We start from the raw sequence: 26,833 nt of genomic DNA, 5'->3' as shown, positions 1-26,833 counted from the left end.
AAAAAACAATCTCTTACTGCAGTTTATTGTATTGATGGTAATAATCACCTTTTTGCTTTTCTTTATGGAGGCAAAATGGGCTTCTGCTCATGGAATTCACCAATTTAGCACCACTTACAATTTCTCACAATCTAATCTGTTTATATATTATTAGGAATTTTGTGAAAATGTACATCACTAATTTTCCCTCCGATATTAACAATCTCCTTCATGTTTAAGTACACATTAAATACTACAAGGACGGAAGGGATTCAAGGATCATTTATTGTCATTCTGACTGCAAGACTTTCTTTTCTGTGTGCTGCTCGTTGTTTACAGTCCGATTAGCACCTTCAGATGCAAGACTGGAGTTGGAGTTGTTCGACCAGACTTTTTTAACAAGTAGCCAGTTTACAAGGTAATTTGAAACCAATAAAATGCATAATCATCGTCAGACGATAGGGTAAAGGATCTGAATACTTCTTCGCCTGATGGATCTTACGCCTATGCTTTGGCTTGTTCTGAACTTGGTGATTCATTCTTCACCACATAGTCCAAAGACAACAGTTGGATATCTAGCGTAGTTATGTTTGAATCAGTGATTAATGGCAGGATAGTGTTGCTTCAGAAGAAAATCAACAACTCCGCCTGCATGCACCTCCTTTCTGTGTGATCTTGAGTCAAGATCTTGGTGGTAAGGGTGAAGAGTTAAAGGGTACATGAATATAAAAATTAATAATTCGTAAATATTAATATTTGACTGATTAGTGAACTGATCTGCTGCATTGTTTTTGGATTTGGATGCTTGTTTTAGGATATTTTTTTTAGCGATGTGTTCCTGAGATCAAATAAGAGGATTAAAGGAGCGCGCCCATACAGGCCTCCGTCATTATTCTGACCCACATCCATGCATTAGACTGCAGGACTCGTCCGCAGATTGGCTGATAAAATTATCCCTGAGGGTTCTTAACAAAACAACCCTCCATTAACTCAAAGACCCCCCCCCCAACTTTAAACAGCTGCTTTAATGACATCGTTCACAAACTGAGCTCTTTGTGCTGTTTTGCTGTAATGGAGAGCAGCTTTCCTCATCTGCAGTTTTTTTTGGGGGGGGGGTATACATACTTCAGAGGTCAGACGTCAACAGGTAGTTAAGTGCTGATGAAGTGGAGGGGGAAACGTTTGTTGTTTAGCTGAAAGGAGAGAAGATCTGAGGCTTCGGAGGAACGTAAAGAAGTATTTTGGTGTTTTACACGTTTCAGTCAGTTGACCACTTTGGTATTTATATATATTTTTTCTATGTCCGATCTTCTTCAATGTCTAATTTATTTTATAGATTTCACTATTTCACGTACCAGCCCTGTGAATATGGTAGAATTTTTTTTTCCACATCAGCGTTTTTTTTCGCTTCATCGCTCTGAAATCAACTTGAAAATTGCTGCCGAGAGAAAGTGAGAGAAATATATGCTCTTATTTTGAAGTAAAGTCTTCCTGACGTGCCCTTTTATGCAGCAGTCTGTCATGGTGGCCTTCAAGGCTAATATGAACATTAGTTCTTTAGTCTTGCTGTTGTGACCTTCAACCTTCTAGGCTGCTTGAACTGCTGCTGATCTTGTAATCTAAAGCCTCACTGGAATCCTTTCAAAGTAAAAGTTCACCCAACTTGAACTGAAGAGGAAGAAGAAGATGCTCAATGAGCAGCCGGATTCAGATCAAAGAGAACTAAAGCTGCAGATAACGTGACCATTAAGGCATCATTTACTGCTCATTCAGCCGTTATCAGGAGACACACAGCTGCCAGATGAAAGGACGTCACTCAGCGTCCAAAGAAAAGTGGGAAAAAAACAGAATTTAAAGGCAGTGTTGTTATCAGACTGATGATCATGCAGGTGGATGAATTCTGCTGAGACGGTGAATTTGATCATGACCAACAGTCAGAGGAGATATTTTTTCTGGAGAATGTGGTGGGCCACATGACAAGGGTCTCTGATCTATGACTTGATGTTTAGTTATTAGAATTGTTATAAATATCAATGGGATTTTGAATGAGGTTTTCTTACTTCTCCCTCTATCCACAAGGTAACAGATCAGGGCTGAATCATCCTGACCAACACCAAAATATTCCCTTCAGAACTTCAAATGTTGCACAACATAAACAAAAGTAAACATTGCGACACATGCTGCATGTTGTACATGTTGAGATAATGACAAACATCCTCGACAAAACTGCCTTCCGTTGTTGTTGTTGTTGTTGTTGTTGTTGTGATGTGTTCAGAGTCTGCAGCATATGGAGCCCAGCCGGTGTCACAAAGAAAAAGAAAAACGAATGTATGCTCTTGAATTAAAATGTTGTTATGTTTTTATTTTGTCCATTTTTGCATTTAAGAGCATCAATTTGTGTTGAACAATTAAGTAACTGATTTGATTGTCCACACGACACATTTATTCATTTGTGAGCAGGATTTATTAATTTTGTACTTTCATTTATTTTAAATTCCCACATGACACCTTCTGAACTCTGCAGAAAAACAGAAGAGGGGAGAGAAGAACACAATTAATGCATTAAGTATGGAAGAAAAAAAGAAAACAGAATCAACCACTAGAGATAAATATCTCAACAACCACAGGTCACATTTCTATTAAACTCGCTCTAGTGCGACCCTGAGGACAAACACTACTAAAAATAGATAAAGTGCTGATATCTGAATGAAACCTGCTGATAACTCGTAATAACATCCCTCCAGTTGCCTGTTCTGTCTTTGGTCCTCAGGGATCCTTTTGTCTCATTATTTAGACTCTGGCTCGCACACAAACTTCTTTCACATCCGAACCTGAACTCTTGGACTTGCAGCAGAAACCATTGCAGCTTGTTTTTCTCCGTCTCTCTCAGGATGAGTCGAGGTCTCGCTCTGAAAGAGATCTCTCTATCGAATGCTCACAAAAACACAGCTAAAAAGTGACAGTTTTACACCTAACAGATGTGCGCCTGTGACACTTTGAGGTTCAGCCCCAAATAAAGAAGAGATGTCTTCTCTGCTGTTTGAACAAACTGTCCCCTCCTTTAAGAAATGTGTGGGACGGCACAAAATGAAACCAAATGACTATCTGTTTGTGCTGGAAAGGTTCCATTTCTTCAGTCTCACACATTCAACACAATCCAACAGTTATTTTGTGATGTTTTTTAATCGTTTAAAATGGAGCCACAGGCTAAACAAGGACATATTTAATAGATAATAATATCTGGGATTTAAGCTGCATCATGTGAAGAAGAACCATGAACAGAGAGATAAAGGCTTTAGTTGACGTGAGTTCAGTCTGACAGGACAAATTAAACCTGAAGATTAAGATTAAAGATGTTTTCTCTGATGTTGTTCCAGCCCCCTCAAATCTCTACATGTCCACTCAGCCTGTTGATGTTTCAAACTCACCTGTGCACGAAAGTAATCTGGGCTGAGAACCCAGTTTACAGTTTACTGGTTATACCCTGTATAAATATTTATCTACTGTGCACTAGTCACAGGTCAAAGGTTAGGGTGGATGGGATGCGATGGGTGTATAAAGTACGAATGTGAGGTACTTATACTTATTATTTACTATTTCTATTTTCTGCTACTTTATTCTCCACTACATCTCAATAATGTACTTTTTTACTGAACTACATGTTTCTGACAGCTACTTTTCAGATTCTGAAAGTTCACTCTGTAAAGTGTAGATCTCCACCAGGTTTATCTCCCTCTCTCCTCCCAAACGAAGAAGAAGAGTTGAGTCTCATGGTCATGTCTCACCCACAAGTTGCGAAAATGTGTCAGAGCTCTTGCTAGACTCACTGCCGGATGATCTATGTTCACCTTAACCATTTGAGGCCAGTTCCTAACCTCAACCATCTTGTGAACGTTTCGCAACTTGTGGGTTACTGACCTTCCCTTCTCTCTTACAGAAGATAAGAAAACAGGGATTTTTTTCATCTGGTATCATTCCTACCTTTAGTGGATAATCACATATAGGGTATGGAATGAATTTGCAGATGCTCCAGTTCAAAATGAGACCAAATTTTTCTATGGATGTCAGATTTTTGAGCCACAAATTTGTAGATGTGCCACAGTTAAGCCGAGCCTGCAGTTGACCGGGCATAACAGAGTATTTACACACTGTAGTATCACTACTTTTACTGAGTTAAGAGATCTGAATAACTCTTCCACCTCTGGGTAGTAGAAGTTGCCTTACATCAGAGGCAACAAAGGTCTGGACCCAGGCAACAGCAGAAGCATTATTATGGATGTTTTGTATGAAATGACAATGTGAGAAGCGTCTCTGGTAGTTAAATTAATCATTAATTGGCGTATGTTTATATGCTTTATGTATTTCAAAGTGTGTATTTTTAGTGTGTGTCTTTGTGTGTTATAGCAGCTCAGGATATGGAGGAATTTCCTGGCACGAGGGGGGCATGTGTGTTTCTCCGGTGATGTCATAGCGCTCCACAGGAAAATGAGTCAGAGGATTTTGTTCACATGTTGAAACAATGGATTTACAATTAGATCACTGTGTTCAGAGTTCAGAGCAGATATATCATAACTTAGTGTCAAAGACAAAATGCTCCTGTTGGGGACTGAGGTACTCCCTACTTTGGTAAACTATTTTAATCTTCAATCTCAATCTCAATTAGACTTCCCGATTGAATAAAGTGTATATAAATGTGTCCTCATCACTTCCTGTCACACCCACAAACACCATATAATGATCTTTAATTAAAGTAACAGGACATGCAGTATCCAGTCAAACATCATCCTCTCTCAGCATTCAGCAGGACATGAAATCTTTGCACAGAGACACTGCTGAGAGGTTACTCTACGTTTCATTTATTTATTTAGCGAATAACGTTACGGTTTGGTATCAGTTTTGTCTTGAACCGAAGCTTTTATGGTTTAAGAACCTTCAGACAAATTATGGGAAGACTTTATCCTGCAGTGTACTGATAATATGTGGAGAACAATTAGACTTAGTAATTAGCTCCCCCAGTCCACCAAACATTGTCAATAAAAGTACAACCCCAGACCGAAAGAGTTGTGGCATGTCTGTTTGGTCATTTTGAGTAGGAAATTTCTTTTTAGTTTTTGTCTCTTTGTATTCATTTTTTTTTTCTGTCTTTGTAGACGTTTGGTATCTCTTTGTAGTCGTTTTTTTCTCTTTGCAGTCATTTTGCATCTCTTTGCAGTTATTTTGCATCTCTTTGTAGTCATTTTGCATCTCTTTTTAGTCGTTTTGTATCTCTTTGTAGTCGTTTTTTGTCTCTTTGCAGTCATTTGGCATCTCTCTGTAGTCATTTGGCATCTCTCTGTAGTCATTTGGCATCCCTCTGTAGTCATTTTGCGTCTTTCCAACAGGGGGCCCCTGGACTTGCCACCCCTGACCAGCCCTCTTGGTTGGTGACAAAGCTTTTTCCAGATAATCTAATCAGTTTTTAAGTGGTAAATGTATCAATTCTGATTATGTTGAAGGTTCTTAACCCATAAAGGAAAATCCCCTCTGGGATCTTTTCTGTGACTTCATAGTATGTGTTTCTATTTCACAACCCACACACAGACACAACCACCACACACACACACACACACACACACACACACACACGCACACAGGGGTTGTCTTTTTGGTGACCCCAAACACACCTTATCTGACGTCTGTAACCCTATGACCTCATCACACACACATGTTGATAGTTGGCTTTATTCACTGCAGCTGCTCATTGACTGTGATTGAAGCCTCACTGTGTGTGTGTGTGTGTGTGTGTGTGTGTGTGTGTGTGTGTGTGTGTGTGTGTGTGTGTGTGTGTGTGTGTGTGTGTGTGTGTGTGTGTGTGTGTGTGTGTGTGTGTGTGTTTGAGGTGTGTTTGAGTGTGTGACTGTGAATTCATATATATTTAAATTTGAGTATAACCTCTTGTCATTAAGCCTCATATTCAGACCCAAACAAACAGTAAATAAATCTACGAACAAAGTCTTCTGGGCAAAGAGCTCAATGCGCCAAATACTCACCAGAGCACCAAATTTGTATTCATCCGCTCCTGAAAGTAGTCCCCAAAGAATGGCCTATTTATTCTTGTTTGTTTCAACATTATTTTACTGTAAAAGGAACACTTTGGGCTTTTGGAAAAAAAATGCTCATCTTCACCCTCTCTGATAGTCTAATGTTCAATATCACTCTCTGTTCAGTAAATATGAGGCTTGTTGCCAGCAACATTAGCTTAGCTTAGCATAAAGACTGGAAATAGGGGGAAACAGCTTGCCTGGCTCCGTCCAAATTTAAGAGAGTGACTTAGTACCTTAAGTGAACTGTTGGTGGTCTAAGAGGAGAGGACACCATGTTTGACCTCTGACCCAAAACAGGACGATGGCAACAACAAACTGCAAACAAGCAAATTCTCACTCTGAATAATCTCATCCGTCTTCCTGATCAACAAGTCAGTATACTGACTCTGGCTTTTGTGCAGGAACCGATGTGCGTACGTGCATTTGGTTACCATGCCGGTGGCGTGTAGAATTGAGAAGTACACCATCAAGTCTCAGAATCCATGTACGAGTGGGACGCCCGGCTGTCAGATGGTCATGTGAGTACATAACAATAAGTGTCAGTAAGTGTGAGGAAATATAGAGCAAAAAGTCCTGAAGGGGATCACTACAGTCGTCCTATTACAATCATTTATGAGCTTGTGTATAAGCACAGTAGTATCCCTTTTATGAGCAGATTTTCAGAGTATTTTGGTTTGTGTGTGTGTTCGCCAGCAGCTAAGAAGTATTCAGATCATTTACTTCAGTAAAAGTACTTATCCCACACCATAAAGATACTCTGTTACAAGTAAGAGTCGTGCATTGAAAACGTTAAAGTATGCAATTATATCAGGAAAATGTATTAAAGTAGAAAAAAATTGTCCCCGGTGACTGTTAAACTTTTATACATTTAATCAGATTAATTTACTCATGCACTAATGTAAAAGCATGATTTTTCTATTTGTATCCATTAATTGATTGATTTTTTTGTTTGTAAAAATAGTGAAATATTGAGAAATGCCATAACAATTACCAAACCAAAGTGTAGCTCACATCCTGGACAAATAAACAAACAGCTGAGTTTGTAATAACAGGTTGGATTGTTATGTATTATTTGCATTAGACTACATTAAAGTTCTTTATATTGCCATATACACAACATCTAGAGTGAAGCAGTCGTTGGCAGGATCAATGCAAAATGCATAAAAATAAAAATGTGGTGGATTTACACATAATTACATTGTGTTGGGTACTTTTATTTTGAAAAGTCTCCATTGGAGGTGTATCATCCTGTAAGGTCATGCTTTTGTCCAGTCCTCATTGGTTAATGGCTAAACAGTCAGCCATCTAGAGGGGTATAAAGATTCTTTGAGTTTACCTGATCTGTAACTCACCTGAAGACTCTGTTGAAACTTGGTGGATGAAGTGTGGATGCTTCCTAGAGGTCAGTTAGTGCTGTTAGATTATTTTACATGTTTTTGCTTGGTGAAATAAAAACATGAAATAACAACATGAGCAGTGAGAGTGGAGCTTATCACTGTTAAGCAAAGATGCTAAATATACAAAAACACAGGATACAGGCCTTGTTCCTGTTCCTCAGTTAGCTATAACACGTCCCTCCTTTCATTGAAATTCATATTATTCTCATAACTTCAGTGCACTCGGACTGAGGAATTAGACTTGATCCCTTTTAATGCAGAGGACCACAGGATTTACAGAAGCTTCTTAGTTAAAGGAGGAATGTTGCACAATGTTGCACTTATTGTATTCGTATTAGTTTGTCTCTGTACTTTTGCTCTGGTTTATGCTCTTAGATGCTTGTTTAAGAAAGGAGATGCACTTATGACTTCTGGTGACTAGTAGTTCTCTTGAATACCTATGTTGAATACACTTATTGTAAGTCGCTTTGGATAAAAGCGTCTGCTAAATGACTGTAATGTAATGTAATGTAATGAATGTTTTCAGATCTGTCTTATACAAACCACCAGTTTCTAAATACGTAAAAACATTTTTTTCAGTCAGATCTCATTTTGAATCACCAATACTAATTTCACAGAAAATCTGTAGTTTATGTAAAGTACATTTACTTGAGTACAAATTCAAGGTAATTGTAGCCTACTCATTTTCAATTTTATGCTTCATACTTCTACTCTACTACATCTCAGAGATACATATGCTTAAATTTGGTCATTGTGTGGGATTAGTACTTTTACTCAAGTAAATTATCTGAATACTTCTTCCACTGCTTATTATCCATGAGTGTTAATGTTGGTAAGAATAAATAAAGCTAATGTACAGGAGAACTTAATAATTTATATATACAGTGTGTCTGTATTAAAACTAACTGGAACAGTTAATTAAACTACTAAACTAAGTGTCTGGAACATTTCCCGAAACCTGATCCACTTTCACAACATCTCATTTAAAAACCTCATTAACTGTAATTTATATTTTCCATGTTTTCTTGTGTTCACTTCAGCTGAAAGATCAGATGGACATTACGATAACAATATGCACTTGGGAAAACCCTGTTGAAACCGCATTAAATGATTAATCCACACTGCAAAACAGATCCCAGTTGTAATTAAGTTACTCGACAGTTTCTGGGGCAACAGCAGCAGAACTCTGATGTGAGATAAGATCTCAGTCCACTTGTTCCAACTGTTTATTTATATATATATATGTGTGTGTGTGTGTGTGTGTGTGTGTGTGTGTGTGTGTGTGTGTGTGTGTGTGTGTGTGTGTGTGTGTGTGTGTGTGTGTGTGTGTGTGTGTGTGTAAATGTGCAGGTACAGGCAGAAGCAGCAGGTCGTCACCGCTCTGCAGTGGCGCTGCTGTCCGGGACACAGAGGACACAACTGTGAGGAGACAGGTGGGTCAGCAGGAGCATCGCTTTGTTGTTGCCAGTCACGGAAGAAGTTCTCAGAGATCTATTTCTTCAGTAAACGTAGTAATACCACAGTGTAGAAATGATATGTCATTGGTTAAAGTCCTGAATCAGCATTCACACAATAAGCTTAGATACTTGTGTGGGAAGAGATCCAAAGTCTGGTTTCAATGTGTTTCTCAATAGAAACTCGACCTCCCCTCTCCCTGTTCTAATTTTCTCGACAGGAATCTATTTTTACAAAAACAGCGAAACTTTGGTATCGCTCAGGAACTTAATTCAGTCCAGATTTTGAATGTGTGTGTGGGAAACTGCGGTGTTTACCAGTTATCCCCTTCCTCTCTTCTATTCTCAGCCTTTTGTTTGTACTGAAACTCAAAGTTTATCAATGAAAATATCAGAAGTATTTCCTTTATCATGTATATATATATACATACATAAAAATGTGTCTATATGTTTGTTTTTCCAGTGTGTTTAAAGCTTCTTGTGTTTGACTCTGACAGTCCCTGATGCACAGCTGGATTCAGGAAGCTCAGCTCTGATTGGAGGATCGAAAGACGTGAAAAGAGAGCTCCTCGCTCCAGGTACGATGACACTGCTCACCTCCACACGAGTGCAAGGTTGCGCTTTATTGTTGCAGTTTTGTTGCAGTTCACCAGGATTACCGCATACTTTTTTTTATCAGTCCATCTATTGGTTTTTGAGACATTTCAGACCCGTACCAAAATACTTCAGTCAAGCACGAACATGTATGTTTGACTTGGAGGAATCAAACATCCATCTGTGATCCTGCCTTGTTAAAATCAAATTTTCCTTTGTTTTATTTTCCTTTGCATCTGTGCGTGGGAACACACACACACACACACACACACACACACACACACACACACACACACACACACACACACACACACACACACACACACACACACACACACACACACACACTCTTGGTTAACGATGTCAGAGCAGTCTGACTCATTCCTGCTTCTCTAACAAAGCGAGGAAGCTGTGAAGCAGTAGAGTGATGCTCAACTTTGATAAACCTTTTGTTGAGGTCAGGAGGAGGTCCAACCTCCTCCACCTCCCTACCCCGGGGAAAAAGGTGTGGGCGAGCCTCTCCCAAAGGACCCACCACCAAGGTCACCCCCTCTGCCCCCCCCCCCCCCACCACATCCTCAACCTGTACCACACAGTGACTCACACACTGAAAGAGTGGGAGAGTGTACCAATATGGTTAAACACTGTACAGAGAGGTCAGAGGTCACAGCAGCTTGAAGGTGGATGAATGTTACTGTGACCTGACGAAGTAAAGGAAGAGAAAGCGGGGCAGGAGGTTTGTTTGTTTTTACTTCAGCACAGCACAGTTGGGTGGGGGTTACGATCCTGGTGAAGGACGTGTCAGATGTTGAGAGGTAGTTATGAACAGTGTTTGTATATGTTGACCTTTTTTAGTCAGATGGCTGAGAGGACGACTCTTTCATGCTTAGATTAGATTTTAGATTGTAGGAAGTCCTCTTTACAAATGGACTTTATTTGGTATGTAGGAAGAAGTTTTTCTTTGGGCCCTCATCCGCTTACTAAGTGGTTGGATTGAAGAAGTTTAAACAGTAATTTGTCAGTCCATAGTTTATTCAGCTGCAGGCAGGTCTCATCCAGCATTGGAAGCTATACCTACAAAAAAGAATGCGCCCTAATTCAAAGATATCCCACTAAACCCAACTGCCTAGTTTCCTGTGAAGATGGAAGATTATTTTGAGAAGACGCATGTCCAAATTTAAGAGAGTGACTTAGTACCTTAAGTGAACTGTTGGTGGTCTAAGAGGAGAGGACACCATGTTTGACCTCTGACCCAAAACAGGACGATGGCAACAACAAACTGCAAACAAGCAAATTCTCACTCTGAATAATCTCATCCGTCTTCCTGACCAACAAGTCAGTATACTGACTCTGACTCATGTGCAGGAACCTGTGTGCGTACGTGCATTTGGTTACCATGCCGGTGGCGTGTAGAATTGAGAATGTTATGCATGTAACGAGTGGAAATAAACTTGTGTTGCTGGACTTCGTAGGAAAACGCACAAAAAATGTGGAGTAACTTTTTCGTAAGATGAACTGTTTGTATGAGAAAACATTATCAGTTTATATTCCCTCATCCAATTCCAATAGTTCTAACAGCTAACCAGACTACCAGTACACACACTGCTGAGCACATAGCCACCACTCAGCCGCTGATATGTAGGCAGACAGTTTGGTGAGTTGAAGTTTGTTTAGATGTATGACATATATTATACGATGACTTGGAGTTGATTGCCTGCATTCATCTGTGTTTGTAATATTTGTATTTGTTTAAGTGAAGTGTTTTTTACGACCCCTTACAGCCCATTAGTGTCTGGAGGTCGGGTTGGCCAATTGTGAGTTGTATTCCTTCGATCACACAATACAGCAGCTGGCATGCAGACACACTTGGCACTCTACTAAGTCCACCCTTCTAGTTCCACCTTGTTATAGATATAATTGTGTACTTTATATAGGAACATGTTTCTATATAAATTTGCAGACGCGTTGATGCTAAGCTTCTACTTTATTTAACCAATGACTGGTGATTTATTCTATTATTATAGAACTGTTGCTCAGAGGGATCTTTGTCTCTATTTGCCCTTTAAGTTGTCAGTCTAGTTGAACCATTGTGCAGCGTTTTGTCCTCCATGTACAAAATAACATTGGTAGTGTGCAAAACATGAAATATTCGCAGCGAGAACTCTGAGTATCAAAACAGTATTCTTTGGAAAGAAGTCAGACTAAAATAGACCTTTGGCTTGATTTAACAAAGAAAAACTAACAAAGAGGCAGTTACACACACACACACACACACACACACACACACACACACACACACACACACACACACACACACACACACACACACACACACCTCCAATGGTTCAGTCCGCTCCCACCACGCCTCCGATTGAACCGACTTCCTGTGAGCTGAAGTGAATGTCATTAAATTATCAACAGAACTGCGTCCCAGCAGAAACAGACTGTACACAATAACAGGAACACCTTAAAATACAAACACCTCAGAGGTGAGTCATCACGATCAACTTTACAACCTGTTCACACAATAGATGTGTTTCTGTTATTGTGTCCACCTCCGGTAGGTCGAGAGAGTTCAGAAACTTACTGCTGAAGTTTGCATTTACAACATTTAAATAGCTTTACATGAAGAGTCAAACTGGCTTTTTGTGGCTGTAAAAAACTAAAATTGAAGATAATAACGTAAACAAATTGTATCTGAAGTTGAAATACTGAGAGAAGTTGAAGTGGCAGTTACAATCAAAGTGCTGAATCGAAAAACATTTTCTGTCATTAAACCTGAAACCTTAAAAGTAGGAAATTGCTCTCTTTGTGTTTTGGGTCGTCTCTGTGTGTAATTTGCATTTTTTCTCATTCTCAGAAATAAGTGGCTGAGATGTTGAGGAATTAAGACGCACCTGGATAGTTTTATGACCAAGTTTTCTCATGTTCCACATAAACATTATATTCTGGATTTGATCAAGACCAGAATGCTAATGTGAACGTTAACATACTCCATATTTGTACATTCTTTCAAAAAAAGATTTTGAGGTTTGGATCAATGCTGCAAAACATTCACTGATGAGGCTCAAAAGATAAGGCTGTTGATATTCCGTATTTTTCATTTTGTTAACAAAACCCATAAAAGTCCAATTACTTTCAGCTGTCACACAACACACAACACATTGTCATTTCATACATTATTATTATTATTGATTATAGACATCTTCAAAATCAGAGCGACTGCTTTGCCCGAGGAAACGTCTTTTTTGGTCGCAGCTGAAGATCTGAAAATGAAGAAGGAAACAGGTTTGATGACTCTGCAGGACTTCCGCCTCTTTTTGATTTATCTCCAGTGTTGCAGAGGCAGCGTGGTGTATTTCTGCCCTCTACGCTGACTGCAGGTCACTGCTATGGAGCTCCTTGTTCCTGCTGTCGCTCTGACTGAAAGCTTGAACAATGAACTCAGAAATCCCCAAATACTACAGCCTGTTTCCCATCAGCCCACTCTGTCTCACTCTCTACCCGTCTGTCTGGCTTCCTGTTGATCCCACTCTCTTTCAGTTCATTTTAGTTTAATAAAGCTTGAAAAAATATTGATAATAAATACAATAAGTACACAGGATGATAAGAAGTAAGCCGCTCTCAATATTAAATATATAATTTACTTGAATCAGTAGGAATCATCATGTGGGAGACATGATTGACTCATGTGTTCATTATATTTTATAATATCTTGTTTACAATTGGTTGTGTTTAGTTTTTCTAATGTTGAGGATTGATTGAGTTTTTATTGAGCTGCAGGTTTATTACCGCCAGACCACAATTATGGTCCAAATATTTATTTTAACTCTTGCACACGTTGGTGAAGAAGTTAAGGTATTTGTGATGGTTTGTATCATAACTGATGACTGTGTGAACAGGGTTTCGTCAGTTTACAGTGATTCACCTGTAAACTGTCACTTAAACACAAACTCAAAGCAGCTGCTCACTGTTTCTATATTTAGTGATTCTCATTTGTAGAGTAACTGAAGCTGTCCGTTTATGTGGTGGAATAAAAACGTACACTATTTCCCTCTGTGATGTTGTGGAGTTGAATTATGATGTTCTTTTCTTCATTTTCCTTTCCACCTGTGTGTGTTTCAGCTGTGCAGCAGCAGAACGGCGACCCGAACAGCGAACAGAACGACCACCAGCCGTATGAAACCGGCTACCATGACGACCAGGATAACACCACACCACCGGCCCAGGACCAGGACCAGGACTACAACCAGAAACCCCATCATACTCCACACCCCACCACAGACGCATACGGCCACAACCCCCACCACCCCCACCATGCCGACCACACCAAACACCCCCATCGACCCCACCATGCCGACCACACCAATCACTCCCAGCAACACCAACAGAACCATCACCACCTTCCTGGTGAGTTTTGATCAAATGTGTCTCGAGTGCTGTGGCCTGCAGCATCTTTAATGTTATCAAATCCACGTGCACTTTTCCTGCTTTGACCAGTCAAAATGTCTGCGAGAGAAATGTTCTAGTTGTTGATTTCTGGGGATGAGGCAAAGAAATATTATGTTAAAGGGAATATTTTGAAACCTATTAGAGAATTATCTACCTGATCAGGTGTTAAATTCAGAAGATTTTTAACATGATGATGGATAAATGTGGACATATGATATAATTCACATGATATAGCATAAAACAGTGTATTTAGTAGACTTTAACCAGTGGTGGAATGTAACACTAACTAAGTACATTAATTAGTTCTTTACTAAGTACACATATAAGGAACGTATACTTAACTTGAGTCTTCCTAGTTCTGCTCCACTACATTTATCTTACAGCTATATTTATTTTATTTTACCTATTTAGATTAAGATCCACACAAAACATATGAAGAGTTTATGAAATACGATGTTTTATTATAGTTTCAACTCCCCCAAAGTTTGTATAAGTACAGCTGAAACAATAAGTCCATTAATCAATTAATTTCTCAATATTTTAACTATTTTTAAAAACCAAATAACCAATCGACTAACGGAGACAATTATCGAAGGATTAATCCATCATGAATATAATCATCAGTTAAATGTTCAAAATGAGATCAACCTTGACCAACTACAATAGTAAAATCTGGAATTTTTATACTTTTAATCCTTGAACTGCATTTCCTGATTATACTTTTATTATTGAAGTAACATTTGCAATACAGTGTGGTATTAGTACTTTTACTGGCGTAAAGGAACTGAATACTTCCTCCACCACTGTTAACTTTACAAAACATGACAATCATTTAAGGTGTGTGTGTGTGTGTGTGTGTGTGTGTGTGTGTGTGTGTGTGTGTGTGTGTGTGTGTGTGTGTGTGTGTGTGTGTGTGTGTGGGCAGTTGGAGTTGATGATAATACCAATGTCTGATTCATATCCTATGAGGGTCTTATAACACACACACACTGAGCTCCATTCCTCTGCAATGACACCTCCGATAACCACACACACACACACACACACACACACACACACACACACACACACACACACACACACACACACACACACACACACACACACACACACACACACACACACTTCCTCCACAGGAAATCCTCTCTTTCTTCTGTCACCCACACATTGTGTGTGTGTGGACTATAAGATGACACCTCCTGTGTCACCAGACCAGCATGTGCATTACATCTCACACACACACACACACACACACACACACACACACACACACACACACACACACACACACACACACACACACACACACACACTTCTTTCATCCTGTGTGGAGCTTGTTTGGGGATCGGCCTCACTCTCAGGTTCCCACAGCGCTCAGCTCTCTCTGACCTTTGACCTCTCACTGGCCAGCATTACATCACCCTTAAAGGAACATTCTGCAGCTCCATCAGTCGCTTCAAATCCTCCGTCAGTTTTTTAGATTGATTTACTTCCTACCCGGCAGGGAAGACAGGAAAGCATCACTTTTGCAAACTCATCAGCTAATCTTAATCCTCAAACCCTTTTTTCCTGTAAAAGAAAAATATTTTAATATGCAAACAAAAAAATACAAAAATCAAACATCCTATTGTATGAGGGGTTTTTTTAAAGAAAAAAGAAAAACGTCTGTTAAAAAAAAAAGAAAAACGTCTGTTAAATTTAGGAGCATTTAACAGATTTCTCATTATAAAATGAGCAGTCTGGTGTTATGGATTATTTATCTACTGCTGATAAAATCTGCTAAACTGCTTTCACTTCTGTCTGAAATCACAAAACCTATTTTAAATAGTTCTAAGAACTTGATTATTGTAAATCTGCAATCATAGCAGTGATCAATATCAATCCAGCTGGAAGGCTTTTCTTCAAATAAACCTTCTTTATTTCAACAATAGAAATACATTTTAAACATCAGGTAAACTAACCAGGTGATAAATACTGAGGTTTCTTTTCTCTTCAGTTCTCTCGTCCTCGGCTCAGTTTGCGGCTGTGTTGTCTTTGTTTTCCCACGTGTCTCATTAAAGTGTCGTCTTACCTTTTTAATTGTGACATTTACAAAAAAACGTCAGAAGAAGAAAACAGAACCACAGTTGTGTAACAGACGTTGTTTTGTACGGGCAGGAAGTTAACTTTTCTCCGGGTCCGTAAATCACACCGACAGTCATTAGATAGAAACACTGCCAGCTGACCGGAGTGTGTTGGACTTAAACTTCCAAACATCCCCCCAACACTGCCCCCCCATCGCACCCCCTGCAGCTGGAGGTGACATGGAACTTCCTGTCGCAGCGTGACCTCACTGTACTGTGACCCTTGACCTCTCAGGACCCTTCGGCATGTGGTTGAGTTTGGTGTGTGTGTGTGTGTGTGTGTGTGTGTGTGTGTGTGTGTGTGTGTGTTTTAAGGTGGTTTTGTCTGGACTGTGTCTCCAGAGGACAGTGACAGCAGTGACCCGAGGCAAACACACACTCGTGTTTGTTTTTCTATACCTGTGGGGACCCTCATTGCCATGATACATTCCTGACCCCCCTCAACCTAAACTGAACCTAAACCTGACGTGAAGTCTGAACCTTCAAACGGCCCTCTGAAGAAGTGAGACTAGAAAAATATAAATATCCTCACTTTAAAAAATACATTCCCTAATTTTCTTGAAAATATCCTCACTTTTCCAAAGAACGTTCTCTTCTAAGACGTGTGGGATTGTGTCATGTTAGCTGTGTTTGTTAAAACATGTTTATCTTGTGTCCCCTTAAAATGTCTGACCATGACTATACTGTTTTTGTACGAGGACACTTTCCATATAGAGTATGTCTAGACCATACTCTATATACATACATACTTAGACCCAACATTTGCCAGTCAAAGCAGATGGCAATAAAAAAACTCCCCTTTAAAGGGTAGAACCTTTGGCTCTGGGTGGGCAGCCATCTGCCTTGACTGGTTGAATCAGACTCTGTCAGCAGAAGTTACATGTGTGCCGGAGTCTACTGGTCTGACTTCGTCTTTTTTAGGAGTAGTAGATTGGCACCAGTGTCAGGGTCTTATGGAAAATGTTATATATGTGGCCTACGGTGTGTCATGTTATGATGCTGACGCTATATCAGGGGTCCTGTGAAAGATGGCATCTCCCTTTTTTGGTTAAAGCTTGCTGTAGGCTGCTTTAGGATCTTATGTAAGCAGAAGGACTTCTGGGATTCTGACTTTTAAAGCCATTTCCACAGTAGTTCTATACATGGTAATACCACCAAGGAGAATCATTGTGCCACTAAGGATTGAAAGGATTTCATGCTTTCACCTGCCAGTTCCTCAGTTATCAAGAAACAGTAGATGTGATTGAGATCTGGTTGATAGTCTACAGGGAGGATATTAATGGTGATTCAAACATCATCAGGATACAGATAAATAGCAGGAAATAAGCACAGTCGGGTTAGTTTCAAACTCCAGAAATAACAACAACACACAGGACCACATGGATCAACGGAGCCCCGAGGCGTCTCAGACCTCCGACGAATGAGGTCCAGATGCAGGACCGGCAGCGTCCCGCGGTCAGCGTGTGTTCTGGCTTAACTCTGCCGGTCTCTACTGAACCAACAGAAACAAACTGTGAAAACTAATCTAATCTCTGATCATCTCCACTGCTGGAAACTCTGCGCGTGTGATTTTTGACTGAATCTCGTACATCTATTGTGTGTGTCAACATCAGTGTTTACGGAGGCCCTTTGGAGCCGTTTTAGGCGTTTTTGTTCCCTGGTGGAGTGTTTTCCAGGCGGATGGTTGTGCTTTGTTTATATTCCAAAGTATATGGAATATAAACAAGTATATATTTCCAGTTTGGAAACTTAACTGGTTCCATTTTAGAGCGAAGCCAACCAACCACACATCCCCAGAGAGCCATGAATAACCAGACTGTGTTTTTGTCTTGTTAAGATTAGCTTTGTGTTTTTGTGAGCGTGGGTTGATGCATGAAAAGCTTTTTGTTATTGTATTTTTATTTCAGCTCCACTAAAAATGCAGAAGTCTGGTTCATATTTTCATCCTAATATTAAAATCTGCTGTTAATTATATTTCGACACCAAGAGGTTAAACGACAATTGTATGCATGACTCTGGTGACAGTATTTAATTGTCTAAATATGAAAAATATTGAAATTTGGTATTGTATGTATATATATATATATATATATATATATATATATATATATATATATTATGATATATATTTATTTGTTTTTTATGTTGTTTGATTGTATTATATAATAAGTTTTTAAAGTCAGTATTGCACCATTTTGGAGCCTGCGGTTTTGAGCACCGGATCATTTTTCGGTGAGCAGTGGATGGTTTTTGTTCATCAGCCTCAAATGTAAACAATTTTTTTTGTAATTGAATGATTTTCTTTTTCAGTTGATGGGGTGGATGCTGACGCCCTCCCAAACACAAAAGCCCCTCCCACCCTCAACGTCACCCAAATGATGGCCCTGGTCATGTCCCAGCTGCAGCCGGTCATGGAGGGCTTCAACCGCTCACTGGAGCACCTGAGCCGGCAGGTAGGGGACCTGGTCCGTGACGTGGCCGAGTTGAAGGGCAGCCAGCTGGAGCCGGAGTTGCAGTCAGATTCCCTGGTCAGACCCGAACTCGACAAGGCAGTGGAGGAGCGCCTAGATGCCAAACTGGAAGATGCGTTTCAGCATATCCGAGAGGTCCGGAGGCAGATGGAGAGCCAGCGGACAGACATGGAGTACAGGCTTCACTCCCAGCATGCAATGATGCACTACAACCTCACCAGCTTCAAGATGGACATCGACATGAAGCTGAAACGCCACCAGAAGTTGCTACAGGTCAGTGGACAACAGAGACAAATGAGGATACTCTATTCTCTTAATTACTGTCATTTTGTATTTATTATTCTCTCTGTCACTTTTTAAAGTAATGAATTCTTTGTTTACTTCATTGAATTTTAATCAAATGTTTCCAGAAAATGAAACCAAATGAAATGCTTAAAAGGTCTTATCTTTCTCTGGTTAGCAGACAAGAAAACCTAAAAGTATTTATGATGTATTTTAATGACCATGAAGGTGTAATCTGCAGATTTTATTTTTTTATATCTTTATTTGATAATGGTGATGATGATTGATAATGATTAAACACCATCACAGCCATGTTACTGCTTTCTCTGATCCCAGGTCAACCTGCAGGCCATGAATGCCACACTAACTGATCTGAAGCTGGACCAAGATGAGTCCACTGAGGAGGATCATGGCCCTCATCTCACCCTGCTTCCCCCCGACACCTCGGTGCTTTGGGAGGCTGTCGAGCGGCTGGACAACATGGTGGTCAACAACACGGTGAAGGTGGGTAAAACGGAAACACATTTATTACCTCTGGATCTACGTTACCCGTAATTCTGTTCACAGTCACTGTCAGCCATGATAAATCAGTGCAGATGCTTTTGAACAGCGCCCCCAGCAGACTGCAGTGTTCATTACGGTCACGATTATAACGTGTTTCACAGAACAAATAACATCCTGATGCTTTACCAGCACTGGATGTAAAAATGTAACGTTTGTCCTGAGGGTGGTGCTAGAGGAAAGATTTATGGTATCGTTGAAATCTAAAGGGATCATCCTTTGTTCATCAATGTTGTCACCCTCCTGTCTCCCACCACCTCCACCGTATCCAAAATAATTTGATAACCACAACGGCTTTATTACACTGTGTTTCATACGCCTATATCTAATTGAATCTAGGAATATGCTGGAGAGCAGGAATGGGATAAAGAAATCATACATACATAAGATGTTACTGCCCCCCAACATCCTGCAAAACAGATATAGAGCAATTTTATCGTCAAATTATTAGATAGATGTTAAATATTATTATTAGATAATAAATTGCCTGCTCAAGATACTAAATTCATTTTCTTGAGTCCTTATAAATCATCTACCAGGACTAGAAAATCCACAGCAGAACTTTTGCTTGGATTTATAGCCACAGTATCACTGTTATTTATCTCTAGATAATCTGTATCTTGTTTTTAGTGTCTTAAACTTTTTGTTTATATGCTATATATAATATGATACAAAAAAGATGACAAGCTACTAAAGAAATAAGGAAAAGGTTTAAAAGCTGAGTAAAATAAATAAATAAATTCCTCATCACATGTTGTTGTGCAGGTGGACGGCCTGATGGAGGACGTGGAGGTGACTTCGGGGGAAGTCCAGCAGCTGAGGCGATACCTTAAGGATCTGGAGAAGCACATCAACCACACGGCCCGCAACAGTCAGATCCAGTTCATGGAGACGGGGCTGGAGGTGGAGGCGGCGAGGGAGACGGTGTTGAGGCGGGTTGACGAGCTGGCGCGGAACCTCAGCCAGCAAGGCGAGCATCTGCGTGAGATGGACAATGACGTGGACTATTTGTACGAGACCTTCTACAAGCACAACTCCTCCACAGACTGCGACTGCAAGGGGCTGACGGCCGCCATGGCTCGACTGGAGAGGGGCGTGGCTAATGTGACGGAGCTGGCCAATGAGAACAGATTAGCTCTGGACGAGGAAAACGAGGCGGGGGCGGGGCAGTGGGGTGGAGCCGGCAACTGGGAGCCGGCAGTGGAGACACTACAATATGGCCTCCAGCAGGTATGAAAAAGAGACATATTTCTGTAAAATTACTAAATGGCAAACTATAACTAACCCTATGTCTTTTTCATGAAATATTACACAATGACTTTTTATGACATAGTATAGCATTATTCATTTAAATGAATAATATTAACTTCAATTAAACATAATGTTTTATTTTTTCTCTCCCCCGTCCTGCAGGTAAAGGAGTCTCTGGCCTCAGAGCGCAACCGGGCCCAGACTCTGGATCAAAGCCTGAACCGGCTGAGCAGCTCGGTGATGGTCGCTGTGGCCGAGGTCTCCGGCCTGAAGGAGACGAACAGGGAGGTGCTGAAGGAGAGGCAACACCTGTCTGGCTCCTTCACTTCTCTTCTGACGGACGCCGTCCGACAAAGCGACGTGCTGGAGCTGCTGCTGGGGGAGGAGGTGCTGGAGTTCCTGGAGTGGCCCGTCCAGGACCAGGAGGCCCACTCCATCCCATCTCTGAAGGAGCAACTGAGGCTCCTGCAGGAGCAACTGAGAGGACACGACCTGAGCATCACCTCCCTGCTGGCCAAGAAGCCAGGTAGGAACCAACCGGAGGAAGCTTTAGTTTGTGCTGCAGCTATTAAAGCTGCAAAGAGTTTAATTTTTGTGGTACATTTACTCCAGTACAATTTAGAGGTACTTGAGCATATAACAGCAATGCTGCAATTATAGTTTTGTTTTGCATTGTGGGAGAATAGTTCCCTTCAGTAACTGACAGTAAACATATACATATATAACAAATATAAATAAATACAATGAAAAAATTCATGAATTTAGTATCGCCTCAGCCATAATTTTATGGACATTATCTGAGTATCGTTTTAAAATAGACTTGATGAAGTCTGAACTGGTTCTGTGCTGTGAGTCAAATACAGCTTTGTAGCAGCATCTAGTGGCAGCTGGGACAAACTACAACAACTCCTAGAGAAATAATATCTGAGAAATAAAATCCGAGGCTGCTGTTTAAACACCCCTTCACTGTCGTATAAATACGATAGAGCTGGGGAACATATTTGACATGTTCCCATTATGTGCTATATAGAGCTTGGGAACCAGCCAGTTCTCATTTTCAAGTTGTTAAAAACATTCAGATTTTAAGCCAAACCACAGTCTTTTCCTAAACCTAAGGTGTGACAAATGTGTAATGAAAACTGATTTAGGGAACAAAGGACCTCTAGCATGCTCCCATTATGAGTATAGGAATGAACCCCAATAGTTCCCTCTGAGATGTAGTGTACAAGTAGAAAGTAACATAACATTGAAATACTGAAGTACTGTTAAATATAAGTAGCGTGACTTTGTACTGCAACTTGACAGTATTTAAGGAATTGTTTTGCCTTTATTAGATACAGCAGAGAGGAGAACGTAAAGAAATCTGCATCTTAAACCGTGCAACCACCAGCTCCAGCTCTTTTTTTAATGCTAGGCCTCATTTCTTTCTCCCTCTGCTGCCCAGGAGGTAGAGAGGAGATACCATCTGCTGACCAGCCCTCCTCCTCCTCCCATCCTCTCTCTGATGACTGGCAACCTGGAAACATGAGGAGGAGCAGCGGTGGAGTTCCAGCACGTGAACGCCAGCTTCTCCTCCACCCCGAGGTGAGGCATGGAGGAGACGGCAGCGATCTGTGGAATCTGGAGAAAAAGGTGGAGGAACTGAGGCTGAAGATGCTCCGGCTAGAGAAGAAATTTAACACTTCAACTGAGAATGAGGCGGCGCCCGGTGATGTGGAGGCCAAACTGCAGGTGGAGGTCATTAGGCTGAAGAGGGGGCTGGAGGAACACCTGAGGGTGTTCAAGAACGTCTTCAGTAACGCTGACGTGTTGGTGGGATCTGACGCCACGCTGGAGCTCGACAAACTGTGGCAGCTGGTGAAGAACAAAGATGGGAAGAAAGAGAAGAAGAGAGGAGGAGGATCAGGAAGAGGAGGAAACCATCGGAGCAGGAGGGAGACATCAGGTGAGCAAGCGTGTTTTTAGTTTCTGCAGCTAAAGTTGAATTTACCAAACTATCTTAACTGTACAAACTATAATAAATTATTAGTTTCATCTTGCACCATCTAATAAAGAGACGCAAAACTTTAAAGAAAAAAAAAAATTGTATATAGTCCGGCGCAAAAATGTCCAGAAATACATACTTTAGTGTGTCATCAAATTGTCGTTAAAGATATCATAAAAAAAAACAGTATGGCATAATATATATTAGAAAAAGTCTGTTATGAAAAAATCATAAAATTGATTGTAAAGTATGTCATAAAATCTTGTAAAAACTTTTATGAGGAAAGTCATAAAGAAATATCTAGTATGTTGTTAGAGTCAGTATAATATTTCATAAAAATCATAAAATCAGTAGTATATGACATAAACTCAAAAAAGGCATAGTATGTAATAAGAATAGCAAATGAAAGTCAAAGTATAGTATGTCAAACAATTTGTAATACAAATTATTAGTATAGTATTTCATAGAAAAGTGTTGAAAAAAGTCAAACTATAGTATGTCATCAAAATGTAATCAAAGTCAAAACAAGTCATACTATGCAATTAAAATGTTATAAACACTCAATATATATATTATATCATATAAAATGTCCCAAGAAATGTAATAAAGTAGTGTCATAAAAATGTCATAGTATTGTATGTCGAGAAAATGTCATGAAATTGAATATCATGACTTTAAGTATAGTATCTAGTACAAATGTTTTGATAGTATATTAGGTCATACGCATTTTTCATTCTTTATGAGTTATAGTAAAGTCTGTCATAGAATATCAACAAAATGTAATTATATAATAATATAGTGTATCAAAATAAAGTTTATAGTATAAACATTTTATATATCTTTTGTCATAAATGTAACATCTTAATTAAAGAAAATGTCATAAGAATGTCATAGTATAGCATGCCATAAAATGTAATAAAAATTACATAAACAAAGTATAGTATAGTTTAGTATGTCAGAAAAATGAGTAATCACAAATATCCACAAAGAGTTGTCAAACCACAGAATACACCTAAAAAGAGAGTAAAAACAACCGCAGCGTTAAACTTTTCAATTAAGAAGAAATCTGTCAGTATGAGTAGGTTATTCTTGTGTTTGATCCTTGTTGTTTTTGCTTGTACAGACTCCTGACCCTCTTTTCCTCTCCAGGTGTTGCTCCTGTCCCGACCAGCCTATCAGGAGACTCCCTGCTGCTTGTGGCTGGATCTCCTTTGAGCATTTCGAACAGCGTCATCGTGTTTGAAGCATCACCGAACCGGGGTCAGTTTTACTCCGACACCGGCACCTTCACGGCTCCGCTGAACGGCATCTACCTGTTCGTCCTCACCTTGGACCTGAGGCCTGGCCCCACCCACGTGGTCCTGAGGAGGGGGTCAGGCGGAGCCCCGGTGTCTCTACACCTCCGGGAGGTGACAGCTGCTGGGCCGGTCACCGATGTGGGCCTCCTGCCGCTTAGGGAGGGGGAAGAGGTGAGGCTGGAACTGAAGGGAGCAGTATGGGCGGAGTCAGAGGACAATGTTTTCACCATACTGCTGCTCCACCGGACCAACTGATGGCCCTGTGGACCAATCAGCTGGAGGAAAGACACTGATCAGAGACTCTGGGAGTTAAAACATATTCAAACATATTCTAGTTAGTGGAGGTTTATTCCAAAGCTCCATAGACACACCTCCAGCTTGTCAAACTAGAAAAGGTTCTTAAAGAAACAATTAAACTGAGATAATACTGCATGTTCACAGTTTTCTCGTTTGTGTCTTCCAGCTCGCTTCAATTGCCATTAACTTCAAGCAAAGCCATAAACTGAAGCATGTTTTTCTTTTGTTTCGGTGTCTTTGTGTTCAGTACAGAGCTGGAGTCTTAGCTTAGCATAAAGACTAGAGGCAGCAGGCACAAAACAGCTAGCCTGGCTTTTATCCAAAGTTTAAAAACACGCCATCACCTCTAAAGATAATTGATTAAAATGTTATATTTTGTTTGTAAAATGTGGACACAAACAGAAATGTAAAAAACACAAAAATAAAAGAAATACAAGAAATAGTTCAAGCACAAAACCACAAGCTGCTTTTTATATTCTTGTTTGTGTACAAGTAATCATTTGCATACAAAGTGGCTCGAGACAACTACATAAAGACGTAAAATGACCACAAAGACAGGACATAGTTCTAGAACATAACTCCAGGTTTGTGTTGGGCAAACAAAAAAAATCATACAACACCCTTAGAGGTGCTGGTAATTGTAATTTTGAACTTTGGACAGAGAGGGCTAGGTGTTTACCCCTGCTTTCAGTGTTTATGCTAAGCTAGGCTAACCACGTCCTGACTCAAGTGTTTGATTTATCTGGTGTGTGTCTGCTTACTGTTACACTGAACTCTGACGTGCTGTTGACCCTGCAGTGTCACTTTAACCCGAAGTCCTGATTAATCTTCAGCTTCCTCTGCTCATCTTCATCCTGAGAAACAATTCTGACCACAGATCAGCTGCTGCCGCCACAGTTTCTCTCTGAGGTTGATGAGAAAAGTTAAACATGTCTGTAAAAGTCATCACATCATCAGTGTCTTTTAAGGGAATTTTTATTTTACATGAAGACATGTTTGTATCTGAAGTCACCTGTATGTGTAATGTTTGTAAAGTACCGATATAGTTAGGTAAAAGCACAGAGCAGTATATGTTATATATATTTTATATAAAGGAACAGCTGAGCCGTTTGTTGGTCAAAGTCATGAATGTGTTTATAGAAAAGTCCGATGATAGAACATTCTTATCTAAACTGTCAGTGTGTAACTTAATAAAAATGTTTTATCTACAGAAGTTGCTGTATTATCCTTGATTAAAAAAGACAAATAAATGAAATGACTATGCTTAGTGTTACTACATTGCAAAAAATTGAGTATATCCCTAATTTGCCTCCGATAACATTAAAAAAAAAGATAAGATAAAAATGTCTTTATAGTTTTTTAGTAAAAATGTGATAAGAAAGTTCATTGTTAAGTAGTATCATAAAAAATGTACAAATGTCATGTTATAGTATGTCATAAAAAAGTAATTGTATAATATTTCATGAAAGACATAAAAAATCATATTATAGTTTGCCATTGAATTGTCAAAAAATTGTCATAAAAACACCACTAAAAAATATCACAGTATTGCATTTAAAAGTGCTCTACCACTGAGCCACAGCCGCTAGTGAGGCATATTATAGTATGCATAACAAAGGTAAAAGTAGAAATTTCACACTATGGTTTATCGTAAAAAGTCATAAAAAAGTCATAGTATAGCATGTCCAAAAAAGTTATATTATATGTCCAAAAAAGTCATAAAAAAGTAATAGTATAGTATGCCAAAAATAGTCATATTAAAGTATATCCAAAAAGGTTATTAAAAAGTCATAGTATAGTATGTTAAAAAAGTCATATTATATAGTATGTCCAAAAAGTTCATATTATGGTATGTCGAAAAAAGTCATAAAAAAGTAATAGTATAGTATGTCGAAAAAGTCATATTATTGTAGGTCCAAAATAATCATTAAAAAGTCATATTATAGAATGTTGAAAAAAGTTATAAAAAAGTCATAGTACAGTATGTCGAAAAAAGTCATTTTATATAGTATGTCAAAAAAGTAATATTATAGTATGTTGAAAAAAGTCATATTATAGTATGTTGAAAAAAGTCATAGTATAGTATGTCGAAAAAAGTCATAGTACAGTATGTCGAAAAAAGTCATTTTATATAGTATGTCAAAAAAGTAATATTATAGTATGTTGAAAAAAGTCATAGTATAGTATGTCGAAAAAATATTTATATAGTATGTTGAAAAAAGTAATTATAGTATGTCGAAAAAATTTCATATTATAGTATGTCGAAAAAAGTCATAGTATAGTATGTCGAAAAAAGTCATAATATATAGTAGTTCGAAAAAAGTCATAGTATAGTATGTAGAAAAGTCATATTATATAGTGTAATAAAAAAGTCATATAGTATGTTGAAAAAGTTATAGTATAGCATATTATTCAACATGTGGAGTAAACCCTGATGCACCTGCTGCTAAGCCGTTTTTTGAAAAACTTATTTTCAGGGGAGAGGTTAAGTGAACTGTAAATACATTTTCCAACCAATGATAGAAATAATAGCAATAATTTATAATTAAAACGTGTTTGATGTTTAAATTGTGACTCAGCAGGTGAGCAGCTTCAACAGATGATGAT

General features: G+C 39.3%; 1 protein-coding gene across 2 annotated transcripts in view; it reads left to right on the top strand.

Annotated features, from left to right (window-relative positions):
* mmrn2a (multimerin 2a) overlaps positions 1 to 25,470 on the top strand; it is a 28,686-nt gene extending 3,216 nt beyond the window's left edge. Inside the window, exons 2-11 of one of the 2 annotated variants that reach the window (XM_054600636.1) lie at positions 6,464 to 6,580; positions 8,810 to 8,892; positions 9,411 to 9,491; positions 13,633 to 13,917; positions 18,393 to 18,826; positions 19,172 to 19,339; positions 20,162 to 20,626; positions 20,810 to 21,173; positions 22,092 to 22,592; positions 23,781 to 25,470. In XM_054600636.1, coding sequence (XP_054456611.1) covers positions 6,464 to 6,580; positions 8,810 to 8,892; positions 9,411 to 9,491; positions 13,633 to 13,917; positions 18,393 to 18,826; positions 19,172 to 19,339; positions 20,162 to 20,626; positions 20,810 to 21,173; positions 22,092 to 22,592; positions 23,781 to 24,184 — 2,902 coding nt within the window. In that variant the 3' untranslated portion in view covers positions 24,185 to 25,470. The remainder of the gene's footprint in view (positions 1 to 6,463; positions 6,581 to 8,809; positions 8,893 to 9,410; positions 9,492 to 13,632; positions 13,918 to 18,392; positions 18,827 to 19,171; positions 19,340 to 20,161; positions 20,627 to 20,809; positions 21,174 to 22,091; positions 22,593 to 23,780) is intronic. The other variant, XM_054600637.1, reaches the window with a different exon arrangement.
* The last annotated feature ends 1,363 nt before the right edge of the window (positions 25,471 to 26,833 follow it).

This window comes from Anoplopoma fimbria, chromosome 6 (assembly GCF_027596085.1).
Source record: "Anoplopoma fimbria isolate UVic2021 breed Golden Eagle Sablefish chromosome 6, Afim_UVic_2022, whole genome shotgun sequence".
Classification (NCBI taxonomy): Eukaryota; Metazoa; Chordata; class Actinopteri; order Perciformes; family Anoplopomatidae; genus Anoplopoma; species Anoplopoma fimbria.
Note: the sequence above shows the minus strand (reverse complement) of the source record. Positions and strands in the feature narration are given on the sequence as shown.